General features: G+C 45.8%; 1 protein-coding gene across 2 annotated transcripts in view; it reads left to right on the top strand.

Annotated features, from left to right (window-relative positions):
* Window positions 1-3,412: 3,412 nt before the first annotated feature.
* LOC136686082 (pleckstrin homology domain-containing family M member 3-like) overlaps window positions 3,413-16,058 on the top strand; it is a 43,973-nt gene continuing 31,327 nt past the window's right edge. For both annotated transcript variants that reach the window (XM_066659581.1, XM_066659582.1), the window contains exons 1-4: window positions 3,413-3,646; window positions 6,129-7,005; window positions 13,130-13,779; window positions 14,880-15,165. In XM_066659581.1, coding sequence (XP_066515678.1) covers window positions 6,561-7,005; window positions 13,130-13,779; window positions 14,880-15,165 — 1,381 coding nt within the window. In that variant the 5' untranslated portion in view covers window positions 3,413-3,646; window positions 6,129-6,560. The remainder of the gene's footprint in view (window positions 3,647-6,128; window positions 7,006-13,129; window positions 13,780-14,879; window positions 15,166-16,058) is intronic.

The raw sequence follows: 16,058 nt of genomic DNA, 5'->3' as shown, positions 1-16,058 counted from the left end.
CACAGAAGAACAAGTATACAAAGCAACAGATGGACTATAGTCTGTAATTGCAGAGCTACACAGTAGGATTTCTAATGTCCCTGCAACCATTGGGAATACATGCGGTGTCTTATTTCCTTGAGCTCACAGTCTAGGTTAGATCACTACACACACACACACACACAGTATTTGCCCAAGTGGGGTCTGAAATCAAAAGGCAGGGGTCCTGACAGTCCAAAATGAGGTAGACCCTGCTGACAGCTGTACCCACATACTCTCCTCTGAGGATCCTTGACGTGATTAGACACCGGCGCCGACAGAGGCATGCTGGGTAATCCCAGGGACAGAGAGGAGCAGGGATGGTGGTGGATCTATGGATGAACGCCAGGAGCTGGAGGGAAATATTGAAGCCCTCAGGCCTCAACTATTGTCCTGAGCAAATTGGATTCTTCCCATAAGAATGGAAACTCATTCTCAAGTCTGTGTCTCCGCTGTGGTACGATGTTATTAAAATGAAATGGAAAGTCAGTGACACCTGCTGTGAGGATGGGACACAGTTCTCTATCAGAGCAAGTGGCTGGACAGGTGAGTGTATGCCTTCCTACAAAGAACAGGCAGCTTTTAGTGTAGAACTGAAGTCCTTCACAGGGCGACACACACTCACATTCACTCACACCTACCTACTAACTACAAACGTGTTATTGTTTTTTTGTATCGTGGGAGGAAACCCAGGCAGATACTGAGAGAACACACCAAACTCCTTAAAGAAAAATCACAGCCCCAGGACCCTTGCCGCCCTGATTAATAATTAATTTGCAATAAATCTAGAGAAGTGCACATTGCTTTTTCTAAGGTGTTTCTTTATGGTTTTCTTTATGGAAATTGTGTTGCTAAAGTGGCCCAGGTGGTGGGTGTTGCTATGATACTTCAGGTGCCATAGAACATAAGGTGTCACACAAGGTTGTTATTTTAGGTGGTTACTAAGTTGCTTTAGATAGTTGCTATGGTGATGGCTGTGTTATTTCAGTTGCTTAGTGGTTACTAAGTTGTTCTAGATGGTTTCTAAGTTGGTTTAGTTGGTTGCTAGGACTGTTGCTAAGGTGTTTCTTGTGTCAACTAAGATGTCCCAGGTGCCTTCTATAGCAGTAACTATGGTATTTTGTGTGGTTGCCATGGGGATCACTATGATATTTCAGGTGGTTGCTAAAGTGTTTCATGTTATATGTCCAAACATTTGTAGACATCCAGTCTAAGCTATGGTGCACACAGACCATCTGAGCTTAAGGACTCCACAACTTATGCCACACCTAGAGGGGGGTAAAACAGGCCAAAATACCCCCAAGATCCAGAGCTCCCTGACATTACAAAAACAAAACATAATATCCTTATTTTTTATATTTTGCATTACTTTCAGATCTCTCTCTCTCTCTCTCTCTCTCTCTGTCTCTCTCTCTGTGTGGTTTCCATGGGGACAGTAGAGACCCTCTCCTCTTCAAAAGCGAGGGAGCAGAGGTAGGGACCCTTTTGTGTTGGAGAGGAGAGCGCGGAACAACACTGAGCAGATGAAAGCCCTGCCATCCTTAAACCCAATCATAATTTAGTCATCAGTGCAGGGGGACGTAATCAAAACAGAGAGAGAGCACGAACAAAACAGGGAGATGGGGAATAAAGAAGAGAGAGAGAAGAAGAGAAAAAGGTGAGTGGCTCAGGTTGAGAGAGAAGAAGAGAAATAGAGAGAGGAAGAGAGAAAGAGAAGAGGGGTTGAGGTCGAGAGTGTGAGAAGGGGTTTCGAGGAAAAAGAAAGGGACATGGGTTCAGATTCAGAGAAATAAAGAAGAACAATAATAAGCCGAATAGAGCCTCTGTCATTGCTCTGGGCTCAGCTCTGCAGAAACTGCACTCTGCAGCTTTTAGAGGAGGGTAGGAAACTACCCTCCCCTCTACCCCTAACCATTGAGTTCAGTAGTGCTCTGAAAATGAATTACACTAGGAGCAAAATAACAAAATCTTACCTAGTGTTCCTTTAAAGCCCCAGGTGTCCTCATACTTTTGGTGAAACTGTGTAGTGCATTACTGTGGGTGTCAGAGTTGGGCTTTTAACCTGAATCCCGGGGTCAACCGGTGGGGTGCATAAACCAAACCACAGCTGCATTTCTTTACCCATAATCCCATATTAGCATTGAGGCCCTTGACCCCTCCTTTTTGGGGGTGGTCCCCTTTCCCTAGTGCTCCTCCTACTCTCTCTTCTCATTTCCAAATGAGCCTCTGAGTCCATTAACGGACTCTGAGGGATGAGAGGGATGAGAAGAACGCAAGATATTTGGGGGGGGGATTTGGGTCAGGCGCAATACGGCGTTGGTTGGTTTCCAGCTGGGGCTCGTCTCGCCATTATACCCCAAACAATGGCCGAGAGAGGAACTTATTTGAGGCCATTAGCTGGGGCCTCTACGTCCTTCATTAGAGGAGCCTCTCTTTCTCTTTTTTTACAGACAATGAGTGCTTAGAAATGTGTGTGTGTGTGGAGTGGGGGGTGCTGGGGGGATTTTTGGGTCCGGGGTGTGTGTGTGTGTGTGTGTGGGGTGGTGGGGGTGCTGTAGCAGGGGTTGTAGTGCGCAGGTTTAAACGAATCCCCCTCATAATTACTGTATTTCTACACTGGGGCCTGAAAGAGACTTGAATAATGTTTCTTTTTCTGCAAGGGACCAGGACAATGGACACAGGGGCAAGCGTCAAGCACCGCTGCCCCGGACTATTAGCCAACAATCTCTGTCCACCCTCCTGACCCCCCACCTAAAAACCCCCTCCAGTTCCACATGTCTCTGCCTGAAAAGTGTCCCAACCATAACCAGAAAAATGTATACACTGGCCACCCAGCATGACCCCACTTACGCAACAGTTTCTTCATCAAAATTAGTGCGCACTGTGGTCTGGAAGCTACTGGGTGACCAGCAAAAACATTCCAAATCAGTAAAAACCTCTCATAGCTGAATCCTAAATCAAACAAATCCTAAATCCTCACAGCAATGTCCTGATCCTGATGTGGCTTAATACAATCAAATCCACATAGCAATGATCCAAAGCAATGTGAGTAAACAAATAAGTGGTTTTAAAGTTTTGGCTGATTGGTGAATATACACCATGTGGCCAAAAGGACACCTTGCAGAGTTTCTTGTAACATGAAGTGTTGTCTTTTTGCCATGTGTACTGCAGTAAGGGCATCTGATTTCTACAAGGTTAGCATTTTGCACTGCAACATTTCTGTGAGGATTTGATTACACTCAGCCTCAAGCTCATCAGCCTATTGGCGTAGCAGGATTAATTGTGCCTCACTCTAACTCTTTCCAAGTAAATACTAATCTGAGAAAGGCTTGAAGCTAAAAGCTGTAACATTGATGATTTGATAGCCTTCATCCATTCAGGCTTTTATGTAATATCCAAAAATATTCATAATTGTTGTTGTCTCTATGGATTTTACAAGTTGTTTACTAGTCACCACCTTAAAACTCGTCCACTTTAAGGTGGTAACTTGTGCTTTGGGGGATATTTAAAGTGCATTAAAACCAAAATCCACCAGAAAATGTTAATAAATGCCGGAGTGGAACCTCTCTGCTGTGGCTTCTGTTTCCTCTGGCTGGTCCTGAATGTGACAGTTTGTAAACAGATTCAGGTGAGTCATTATTTATTACTGAATTTAAGCACTTCAGCGGCACAAAAAACACTGTATCTCGCCGATGTATAAAGGGTAGACACCTCTGGGTCGTTTCGGGAGAGTGACAGTGTCTAATTTGTGCCCAAGTGATGCAAGTGTCGATGTTCAAGGATGTTCGTGACATCCAAGGCTAAGCGGCTAGCGTTAGCTCGAATGTTTTGGTTATGATTATTATAGAGTATGTATATAAGCTAGCTACATAGACCAGAAGGTCGCTTGGGTTAACGTTAAAGCTGTTTATTAACACCGCTTTGTCGTTTAAACGCTTTGTATCAAGCTGGAGCTGGCTTTTTTTTTAAACTCTCCGTTCCACCTTAAACAGTGCAGCAGTTAATGTTGCTGCCCACGGCGCTGGAATAGAACTGCTGCACCAGTTAAGGTGGAACGGAGAGTTCAAATTAAAGCAGGCGAAATTGAATGCAGGTGTTGCTGGTGTTTTAGTTACGCTGTTATTACTGTATAAATAAATAAATAATCCTAATGTAATAAAAAAAACTAATATAATTTGCAAAAGTTTAAAAAGCAGGAGGAATTTGTTCCATTTTTATTTCTTCATGTTTAATATACACATGGATAACGGGATATTTTAACGTCATGTTTTTGTAACATACACCTAACCTTTTGTTAAATGTTATTTAGCCTTATAATAACATATAGTCCGATTTTAAAACCTACAAACTTGACATAAAAACAGTTTTTTCTGTTTACAAACCAATTATTAATTAATCAAACAAATAAACAATAATAATCTATTAATACTGACTTCTTGTCACATAAACCTGTTTATTTTGTGACGTGTATTCGCTGCTTTTGGAACTTGAGAAGTTGTAGAAGCACCTATTTGCTCTAACACTAAAATGACCTTGTTTTTTTTATCAACTCCACTGACAATACGGTCTGTTGCTCTGAATACTGTGTTAGTCCCATTTGACAGTTTTCCAATGATCAGGACCCCCACAGCACTGCAGCGACACTGATGTGGTGGTGGGATATTAAAACATGAGATGAAGGTCTAGAAGAAGTTATCCTAAAGATTTTATACTGTATTTGGTTGTTTTGTTCTGTAACATCACCAGACTGTACAGACTTTCTTTGTGCGCTGCCCTGCTCTGTCAGTGCCTGCTCTGGCGAGTGGTGGTGCCTGCTGTGAGGAGGCTAAAAATAGAAAGCCTGCATCTCTTGTCAGATTGGCTCATCATTTAGGGAAGGTCAGAACAGGGCTACATTGTGTCTAACACTTACAAACCTGGGGGCTGTTTAGAGCCAGGAAATCTGTCTTACGAGCTGTTGTTAAATGCTGTTAATGCAAGGACAGGTTTGGTTGCCAAGATGTTATTTGGCAGTGGTCCTCAGTAGCTGGCATCTGTGTCCCTTAGTGCTAACTTGCTGAGGTATTTATTTGGTAGAATGATTGAATGTTTCCCTTCCTAGTGAAGCAGAGTCATTATTTCAGTAAGAACGCAGCAAATTCCTGATCTCCGGAGCCCATCCCATGTCCATTAATCCACATCCAACCCCAGGGATGCTGAGTATGCCATCCCGGCATTGGCCAGAGGTGATGTAATGCTTTCTAAATAATGCATGGCCGTAAGAAAGTGAAAGACCCTGAGTCAGAGAGCAAAAGGCAGAGGAAATGGATGTCTGAGTGGGAGCGAGACTAAGAGGCAGGCAGCATCACATGGAAAGAAACAGAAACAAATAGTTGCTCCGGTGAGAAACCAGAGAACCCCACCCGTGGTCAGCATAGTGCAAAGACAGGATCTGCCGGTATGACCATGGTCAGCTCAGGTAAAGTGTGTATTCTCTGTCAGTTTTGGGGTGTATCTTGGCTTTTTGAAGGGGCTGAATGCTGAAGGATGAGCTAGGTGACATTGAATCTGCATGCAAAGCCTTTTGTTAGCCTCTCAGTGACAGACAAACATGATTTCAAGGGGACAGCCTTGAGAAGATTGGGCTCAGTGTGGGTGGAAATGTGGACTTGTTAGAGTCGAAGCAAACTAAGAACGGGGGGGGGGGGGGGGCGCGTAGAGTTTTAGAGGTATCCTACCCTTGTTAGTGTCCTTGCTTCAGATGTTTTATAAGTTGACCGCAGACCTTTATTCATTCATTTATTCATTGTCTGTAAGCACTTATCCACTTCAGGGCCGCGGTTGGTTCGGAGTGTACCTGGAATCACTGGGTGGTAATAGACCTTAGAGGGGGCGGCAGTTCTTCTCAGGGCGACACACACTCACTCACACCCGGAGGAAACCCACACAGATACAAGGAGAACAACGACCACAGACAGTTATTCTTAATATAGATCAAATGTGGCCCTCCAAAACCAGCATCTTGTATGTTAGACCTGCCATGTTTTATCATTCCGTTGTTAGTGATATAGTCCAGTTTTTCTATTCTTGCATTATTCTGACGTGCTAATGTTTTACCTCTCTTGATTCAGAATGCAGATGCCTTGGGGAACCATTACAGCCTCCTCATTTGAGTGATCTACTTAACTTCCGGGAATCTCTGAACGTGGATGTACCGCTTCAGCGAAACCATGATTGCACTTGAAGAATGCCAGCCATGTTTAGCCCTCCAGCCTTTTTTAGCCTAGCCCAGACAGCCATGGCTGGCACTGGAAGCAGTGCCTCTTCAGTGGTCTGATTAACGGCATCGTTGTTAAAGAGCTCTTGTTTGTCCTGGAAGGGTTTCTCGCCTTCGAGGGCCATCCGTTTTGCCAGGCTTCCTCTTGGCCCCAGACAGCAGATGTTCCATCTGTGTTGCCTTGAGGCCTCTGGATCCTTTCCTTCTCGGGCTCCAGCATTTAAGCATTTAAGGAACCCGTCTGCATCCTCTGCCCCTCTGCCTCCTCCTCTCTGGTGTGGAGCTGATGGAGGGCTTGGAGGTTGAGGACATCAGTCCGGCCCTTGAGGCCACGGAGGACTACTTGCACTGCCTGGATGGCAATCGAGAGGATGGAGAAGTGAGGCCAACCAAATTGAAAGATGTCTCGACACTGGACAAGTTGAACTCCAGTGGGGTTTGGGGTTTACTTACTGGAGAACAGCCGGAGATATCGCCCCGTAACTTGGCTTGGGCCGAACAGAACTCCTTCGGCGTGCTTGGCCTAAGACATGGGAAGAGGAACCGAGCTCGGTCTACGAATGATTTGGCAGCTCATGCCAAGGAAAACAACTCCACAAGCTCCTCCGGTGGAGGATTCAAGCGGGGGCACAACAGATCACGCTCGGACGTCAACTACCGGACCTTCACAGATAACAGCGTGCCTGCCGTCGACAAGAACACACTCATGGCGTTAAATGGCCAAAGGGAAGGTAAGGATTTGGTGGATTTGTCTCCTTCACATGATTTGGGTCCACCAACCTATTGTAGATAACAGCAGATTGTAAGCTCTGTTTATCTTGGCTTCTGCCATTCCTTTTTACCCCTCATTATTGCTCTAAAGATTGTCTCCCCATCCTCTGCATTTTGTTTCATCTGCTAGGCTTGGACGATTATGTAGATTTACGCAAGGATTACCCCAATAAACCATAATATCCCACTCGTTACAGGGCCTTTTGTCTACTTCAGGCAGGTGAGCCCTTTACTGCAGCCTATGTGAGCTCATTCTACATAAAACAGTTATTTAAAAAAATGGAAAATAAGTTTAATTCATGAGTTAAATGTTAAAATTGTTTACTATGAACAGAAGAAGAGAAAACCTCACCCCCTTACTTCAGTCCCAAACTGGACACCACTCTGTTACAGAATAGATGTTTAAACTGGCAACGTAGACGATTCTGGTCATTTACTGTTCTCACAACAAAACAAACTCTCTCTAATGTTTGTTTTTATTCAGAGGCTCTGCATCTTTTAAGGTGGAATGGTGAATTTGAGTAAGAAGCGACTGTACCTTGTTGGTTGAAATGTAACTTGTCTGTAATTTTTATTCACTATTTCAATTACATATGGCGTCCTGAATTTGGAGTCGTTTCCATCTTAAGTAATGTAACTGTAACAGCAGAAGTAATGTAATATTACCTATCTGTGGAGCAGGAACAGAGCAACATCCTCGTCTACTAATGCCTATCAATATTCGGAGCCTCTCCACTGTCCATATGCCTGTAGATGCCATTTCTAGGCCGTGGCAGAGTGAGAGAGAGAGAGGCAGACCGACAGAGAGAGACTACATGAGCCAGTTTGGACAGAGACGCTTAGTCTGTTTCCCTATTTACCAAGCTGGGGCTATGTACAAACACCGGAGCTTTTTACCAGCGCAGACAGAGAGGCAAATGACGAGGAACCATTATCATATTTCATAAGTGTATTGGATTAAAATGTAATAAAGTCTTTTTTTATTATTGTGTGGAGTCCTGCTGTTTTTGTCCCAGGTGAAATTGGGGATGGATTGAATGCTAGAAGAGGTCTGAGTTGATTAGGGCTGATTAGCGCTTTCACTCAGATGAGTGCCTGGATTTGGCGTGTGCACATGTTTGTTTGTTGTGTCTATTTGTTTGGGCCAGGCCGTAAATCTCAATTTGAAAGAGATCCTCGACAAAGAAGGTAATAGTAGGATAATGCAATTCTGTGACAAAATGGGCACAATACTGTGAAAGAGTGAGTCCCAATTACCCCTGATATTAAGAGGATTAGCATACGAGTGAAAAGGCATTAGTCGGCCCAAGGCAAGGCGGGGACGGCAGCCTGGACCACGGCAGCGTCTTTTTTCAGCACCGCTGACTGTTTGGGTCTCCGTGTTCATTAAGGTAATTGCGCGGTATGGGGTAGTTTGCCGTTGATCCCAGCAATGTCACCTTTCCTCGGGTGTTTGATTGGTTTAAACCTGTGCTCACTCACTCGATTCACAATTGATTAATTGAGACCCTCTGAGAAAACCCAGACTTGTGTTGTTCAGCGTGCTCTGTTACACCTGCCTGCGAGTGCTTGTCGCTTCTCATTCTGGAATTGACATCGTCTAGACCGGCGAGTTGCTGAATGGTCGTCTTAGTGTATCAGGGGAACGAGAAAGAAGGTGAAATGAATTGCACGGTACAATGCCCCTCCTTCCCCAGTGACTCCAGCCAAACAGAGCCAGCCGTCTGCAGGACATTCCAACATTTGCATTTCCTACTTTAGAACCTAATGTTGATGGATTTGTTGATTGCAGTGGTGGGGGAAATACAGCCTCCTGGGTTTCTTGGTTTCTTCTTAGAGCTTCCTATAGAATATGTCTAGAGATAATGTCCTATTTCTTTCATATTAGAAGCATTAGTTTGGATATTTTCAATGTTGGATAAAACTAAATATGAATTTAGTGCTTATTTACATTTGAAAACAGTGAGAATTTTGCCTAAGCCCTATGTTTATAACCCTGAGGAGGCCAGGAGTCTGGTCAAGTCAGCAGGTGGGATTTTAAGGGTGTATATATTTTGAATTTTTTGCTAATCACACAATGGATGACTGTTTGCAGCGACAATTTCAGGCCCTGCCTTGGCCCCACGTACTTAGCAGACGTTAAGTGCGGTTGTGGCTACAAAGCCACAGATGCCACATATTCAGCCAAACACTGAACAGCAAACATTAGCCTGCCAGTTCCATCATAGTGTCTGTGCTAGATAGAGATGGGCAGTATCCACATTTTTCTGTCATACCGTCTCAAAATATTATCACAGTCTATGGTATTATCATGGGGGTGGGTGGCACACTGTCTGGCTGTGTGAGCCCCATATCTATGAGTGTGGGTCAAATGAAGGGTTTTCGGCACTGTGCAGTTCAGCTCAGCACAGCCCGACAGTGCACAACAATGTGTTTATAATTGCTGGTGCTGGAGGAACAGACATGTTTGAAAATAAGTGAAATAAGACTGTTCTACACTGTTTAGACAGGCACTTGTGGTTTAGCACACCACAGCTGAAGATTTTCCAGCAAACGGAGGCTCAAATCACACTCATTTAGAGATAAAGCCTCATACCTCGAGTGAAAGCTCTTCTGAGTATTTTGTTTGTTTTCAGCTTCATTTCTCTCTCTTTTAACACAAACCCAGCGCTAAACTCACAGCTGTGGTGAGCTACTGGGCTTGGGGTTTTTTCCCCCCACTTATTTTCAGAGTGTGACATCAGCGCCCACAGCTCCCCCTCCCTGTAGCTCCCATAAATGCACGTAAATTTACTTTATGGCCAGAAATTTGACACATCACACACACGTCATGAATAACGCCCTCGTTTTGAGATGCCATCCACAATATTAAGTAGCGTGGTATACGGTGCTGTACCAGTAATTATAGAAATCAGGGGAAGGGGGAACACTGTACTTTGTAGCTGCTTTATTAAATGGACCCCATTAAACCTAAATATAACGTGTTTTCTGATTAATTTTTACTGAGTTTATGGACTTCAACAAACCTCCTATATCTGAGAATAAACAGCTCAGTTCGTCCTTTAAGTTCTAAGTGGTCATTACAGAAGTCCTCTTATGGGAAGGTGAAACAGATGGAGCTCTATTATGATTGGCTCGGTGTAACCGGGAGTTAATGTTTATGTTCTGTGTCTCAGTTTGAGCTGAAAGCCCACTTGCTGTTCGTCCAGTTTCCCCCCGATATAAACTGCCCCAAGATTATAACCCTCAGTTTAAAACCACCTTTATCATCTCATGGGTCTGATTACAGCCCTCGGGGTGCCGTGCCGTGCCGTGGGCCTGTGCCGTGTTGGTGGTTTAACAGGGAATCAGTTCTGATTACGGGTTGTGTGCTGCTTTTAGACGGAGGATTGTGTCAGGCGTAGAGTAATTGAACAAAGCAGGACGTGGAACTCCACCTAATTGTGATCTAGTAGCCCTCAAGCAGGACGCAGTCGATCTGACAGCAACACAATGGAGCATGCTCTTGCTCATTTGCATGTTTATTGGGCCTCTGCTGACACAATTAATTACAGGAGCTACACAAGATTATCAATCAGCGTTTTTCAGGAGCAGGAACATTGATCCTGCTCTGGTTTATTTAAATTTTGGCCTTAGGCATTGAAATAGAGTTGTAGTTGTGTCTGTTGTAGTCTGCTCATCTGTTATGATTTATGTTACAATTTAAAGGAATGCTATGTAATATTTTTGCCTTATAATTACATAATTATAATGCTTCATTGACCTGTAATAGAGACAATAGAGCCTTTGTTGTTGCTAGTCTGGGCTCAGCACTGCAGAAAATGCACTGTGTAACTTTTGTAGGAGGGTAGTAATCACTCTCCACATTGATTTCAGTACAGTGCTGTAAAAATTGTTAACACTAGGGGGAGCCCCAGGAGCAAAAAGTAAACAAAAACAAAATGTACCGATTGTTCCTTTAACGTCTATAAAATTGAAACCAGCCTCTTGCTAATGCTTCTTGAAGTGGGGGAATGTTTGAAAAGCTATGAGCATTTTATACATTCCGTGTTCAGTGCGTGTGCTCATTAATGTTGAGTCTGGAGCCCACCAACCCACACATGGTGAAACAAGACCACCCAGTCAGTTTTCTGTGCGCTGCGTCAGAAAACAAGGCCAATCCCAGTCTGGAACCTGGCTCTGAGGTCTAGGTTTGATGAGCTCTGGTGTAAAGTCTACTGTCCACAGTCTAACCTAAGACTGGTGTGTGCCACTGGTTTGGCACCAAATGATTTGACCTGACTCTGTAGTACTGATGTAATTTGGTCAGTACCCTTTCAAAGAACCGGACCCACCCTTGATCCCAGCAAAATATTGTAGAAAAGACAGTGGAAAGACAATTTTTCTAGAAATAAATGTATAAAAAAGTCTGTATTTGGTTGAAAAGTCTTGGGGTAAATTGGGAGCAAAGACAGACCAAACACAGCCCAAATTTCAGCATCTGTTTTTGAGCTACGTACACGTCATGACAGACGGGTTTTAGGCTAAAAAACAACCTCCATACAGTATCTGGTGTTGTCAAACTTCTTTCAGCAGTTTGCAGAGGTCTTGCCGACCGTCGCAGAGGCGGTTTGTTAATTGAGTCATGTCAGCGCGCCTCACTTCTTCTCTAGTGTGAAATTAATAATGACCCTTTGCAGAGCCGTAAATCTGCCGTTCCTTTTGAAGCCCCTAGAGAGGGAAGCCCCACAACCTCCAGGATTGTTCTTCCAGGAGAGCCAAGCACAGCTGCCCTCCTGGCACCCGCTGATGAACCCTTAACTGACCCGAATTAGCCCAGCCCACGGTGCGCTGGGTTTATTAGCCTCAGAGGGGAGGGAGCTGCCCGTTATGTGTGCTGTGGTTGTGGAACTTCCAGTTTAGGCCTGTCGTATTAGAGATAAGTCCCAAGAACAACATTGGTGCCGTTGCTTTTAAACAGCCTTCAGATTGACCCATGTCCGGGAGCTTCTGGTGCCAGCTCTGAACACCAGGCGTGATCTGCTGAGCAGGGGGGAACCCTGTCTGGGAAGTGTAGGGAAGAAGGGTGGTGTGGAAGGCTGAGAGAGAGGGTGAGAGGGAGGAAAGGAGATAACAGAGAGGCGCTGTGTGAAAGAAGCAGCAGACAGAGGAAGGGCTGAAAAGGAGTGCCCCAGATTAGGGGTCGCACTCTGCCGTTCTGTTTGCACAGTGCTCCTGCAAACAATGATGTTTCTTCCTGCTGAGGTCATGGGGAAGTCTTGCGAGGGGTGCTTTTGCAAAGGCTCCACAAGCTGCGTAGCCAAATATCATCAGTCAGCAGTGTGAGCATCTGGGTTCATCAGTGATATATCTTTTGCTACCTTCAAATCCTATCAAAGTCAAGAGTTTCTGGGCTTCCTGCCTTATGAGGGATGTGTGCAACAGCCAGAGTCAGCTGTGAGAGACATTTGGACATTATGTCCTTGTAGGACTAGGGTTCTCATTGGGATGATGTGGATGTTGATAAGTAATTAACAGGGCAGCGCTTGCTTAAATGTTAATGAAGCAACCTTGGGATGGAAGGGTTAACAGTTCGATCCCTAGGACCCACAGGGAAAATGGGAATTGGGGAGTGAGGGAACAGAACTTTTTCCTCTCTCAACATCCATGAGAGAGTGAGAGGGAGAACAAATGTGAAGTTTGAAAGAGCGCAGTGTTGAATTAGACATATTTTGATAAAGGCCCTTGTTCATTAAAATGTGAATCTGGAGCCCACCAAACCACACACTGTGAAACAAGACCACCCAGTCAGTTTACTGTGTGTTACCTGAGCCAGAAATAGCAGGATATAATGAGCCGTTCTGAACCGAGCGAAAATGGCTAAAGAACTTCTGCTCCTCGCTCCTCACTGCTGTGTGCTCGGGGTCGGGGTAAACAACGAGCGGCTCGTTATCATTTAAAGGAACAGGCGCTGGAAGCAGGCGTTCTGAACAGGGCTGATTAGACAGGGGGAGAACGCTGCTGTGAGGCTTATGGGGTTTTCTTCATTCTGGTTGACAGATCTGGTCACTAATCACTGCCTAATGAATGTTTTTGTTTCCCCAGCCAACAAAGAGAGCAGCCCCAGCCTGGTGAAGCAGGGGATTCTGGAGCAGAGAGAGGGTCCTTGGGGTCGCTGGAGCACCTGCCACGTGGAGCTCACTCCCTGTGAACTGCGCCTTTATAGCCTGGACAGCAGCGGTAACAGACAGCTGTGTGCTGCCCTCTCTCTGTCACACTGCCAGGGTGTCGGAGCTTCTCAGCCTCAGGATGGCCGGGTTTTTCAGGCGCTTTTCTTCAACAGCACGCGGCTGCAGTTACGCGCCTCCTGCAAGTGGGAGGCGCTGGAGTGGCGGCGTCTCCTCTGGGAGCGTGTGCTGGCCGCTCGTCCGGCACATGGTCACAGCGAATCGGCAGCGCCTCGAGACCCGGATCCTGACTCGGATTCTTCTGCCCCTCGTCCTCCGGCACGGCCCACAGCTCTGCCCCTGTTTACCCAGCGGTGTGCAGATGTTCTGAAAGCCGGACTCTTGTACCAGCTCAGTGACCTCAACAACTGGAGCGCCTTCACGTTCGTACTGACCCGCACACAGCTGCAGGCGTTCCCCAGCGGGGGGCGAGGTCCCGTCCACGAGCCGATCCTCCAGGTCCCTCTGGCGTCCTGCCTCGCTGTGCAGAGGGACGAGGCGGATGGTGGCGCCTGTGCCTGCTTCCAGGTAGGAGTGGGTGTGGTCATATGAATAAATAAACCTCTAGAATGAGTGCCGTACCATTCCAGCTGACATTAAGTCCCAGTCCCATTTCTTGTTTTTAAACTCTTAGCTGAGTTACAGGGTGTAGAGGTTAAACACTTCGCCCTACTAAACGGGAGGACCCTTCAAAATCCTGATACGTAATTGGAACATGTATAAAATAGAGCAGCGCTTCGTTCCCAAGCGAGTAGCGGTGCTCTGTAGCAGCTCTGCACCAGTCTGCAGTGATATCAGAGGAGCTGCTAGCTAACAAAAGCTAATAGCTATATACACAATTCACCCCCACCTGGTGACCCAATTGTTTGCCATGCTTAGGCAAACGCCACCCAACCCCAGTCCACAGTACACAAACTCACGGACACAGTGTGTTGCAGACTACTGCATAGTTGGAATAGTTGTTGTCCCTGGGGCAGAACCAGTTGAAAACCCCTGCATTTATGTCCTCATTCTTCTTCAGAAGAGTTCCACAATCATATATTATCCCTCCTTCTCGCTAATTTCAGATTCTTATTCTGCAGATTTTTGTTCGATCCTTCCAGTTCCACTTTAAATGCTGCAGTAGCGGTGTAATTGATTCAGCATTTAAGGTTGAATGTTGAATTCATAGCTAACTACTGAGACATCAGTGCTGTTTTTTGCTTGTTCTGAAGTAAAGGGCCAAAATCCACTGAAACTACATTAAACTAAGATAATACACTGATGATCAGAGTTAAAAGGATAAATACTGACATCTGTGGGTTTCTTTGGTCGCTGCACAGATTCTCGCCGGTGATTCACAAGGCGTCATAACCCTTTGTTTGAAGCGTGACTCTAAAAATCTCAGTTTGAAGAGCCATGTCGCCTTCACACTTCACCCCACCCCTCTATCCCACCAATAACTCAAACCCCCCACCCCTCGGCAACATGGAAGAGGAGGGCTACGTGGTAGTACTAAGGGATGAAATGGGATTGGGTGTGAAGACCTTAGCCTCATATGCAGCTACGCCAGAGCATCCCATTCAGTCCCATTCAAGTATTTGTAAATAAGAATATTACATTTATTCCAATCCCATCCCTTTGTCCAGGCGATCTTCCCGGAAGAAGTTCTTCGTCTGCGGGCGGAGAGCGAAGCCAAGGCTCAGGACTGGGTGGAGGCTCTGCGCACTGCTGTGGCCGCTCAGAGGCCCCAGGGAGAGAGCAGCCACCAGCTAGCACCCCCTGTAGTCTTGATGAGGAACAAACCGGCCCGGGAGCGGCGGCAGAGAGAAGCTCAGAGAGTGAAACGACAGTCGGTCACCACAAGCTTCCTCAGCATCCTCACCTGCCTCGCGGTGGAGAAAGGCCTCACTGCACAGAGCTTCAGATGCGCAGGTTAGTGTCGGGGTTATGGCACAGAGCAGTGTTTAAACTCGCAGCAAATGAGTCCCGTATGCAACACATTCAACAACATAAACCTGACGTGTTATAAGATACATTCACTTATAATACATTTACCTTAGCTCTCTGAACATGGGCTGAAATGAACGGTTCTGATTCTGCTCCACTTTTGACGTCAAGTGCAGAGACTTTAGAAGTGCCCCGCCCCCTCGTCTGAGTCTGTCCAATCACAGCGCTGGACCTGCGTTTATGTGAGAGCGCAAAGATGAGGTTAAACACAGCAAAACGGCCACAACCAGCACGGAGAAAACGTTAACGGAGAAGAAAGAAAACAGAGTGAAAACGGCTAAAAACCAGAGTTTCTGCTTTTCGCTTCTCACTGCTGTGCACTCAGGGTCGGGGTGAACAGTGAGCAGCTCATTATCATTTAAAGGGACAGGCGCTGAAAGCGGGCGTTCTGAACAGGGCTGTTTAGACAGGGGGAGGTTGCTGCTGTGGGGCTTGTGGGGTTTCGTTAAGAACCAGAATTTTGGAGAAGCGGGGGAATGTGTCTTTTTAACATGTTCATTCTGTTGTTAGCTCTTCAGTTGCCCAGTTCTAAGTCTTATCAGACTGAAAGCTGAAAGTGTTCCCGACCCGTGAAGCCCTCAAGAGTTTTTCCACTGCTTTACCCGGTGACGTCAGACTGTTTTAACGTTGGTTAACCAAGGCCACACAGAGTCATTTTCTATTACTCAAACAAACAAGCATCCGTCTCACAAAGCCGGTGGTGAATCCTTACCGCTGGCCTGTAATTTGGCAAATGGGCACCGTCTCCCCCACTCCATACCCGGCTTGTTTTTGCTTATGTTTTCCTTCGTGACAGTGTGGTATTATTCATAGTCATA

This window comes from Hoplias malabaricus, unplaced genomic scaffold, assembly GCF_029633855.1.
Source record: "Hoplias malabaricus isolate fHopMal1 unplaced genomic scaffold, fHopMal1.hap1 H_6, whole genome shotgun sequence".
Taxonomy (NCBI): domain Eukaryota; kingdom Metazoa; phylum Chordata; class Actinopteri; order Characiformes; family Erythrinidae; genus Hoplias; species Hoplias malabaricus.
The sequence above is the reverse complement of the archived record's forward strand: the minus strand, read 5'-3'. Positions and strand labels throughout refer to the sequence as shown.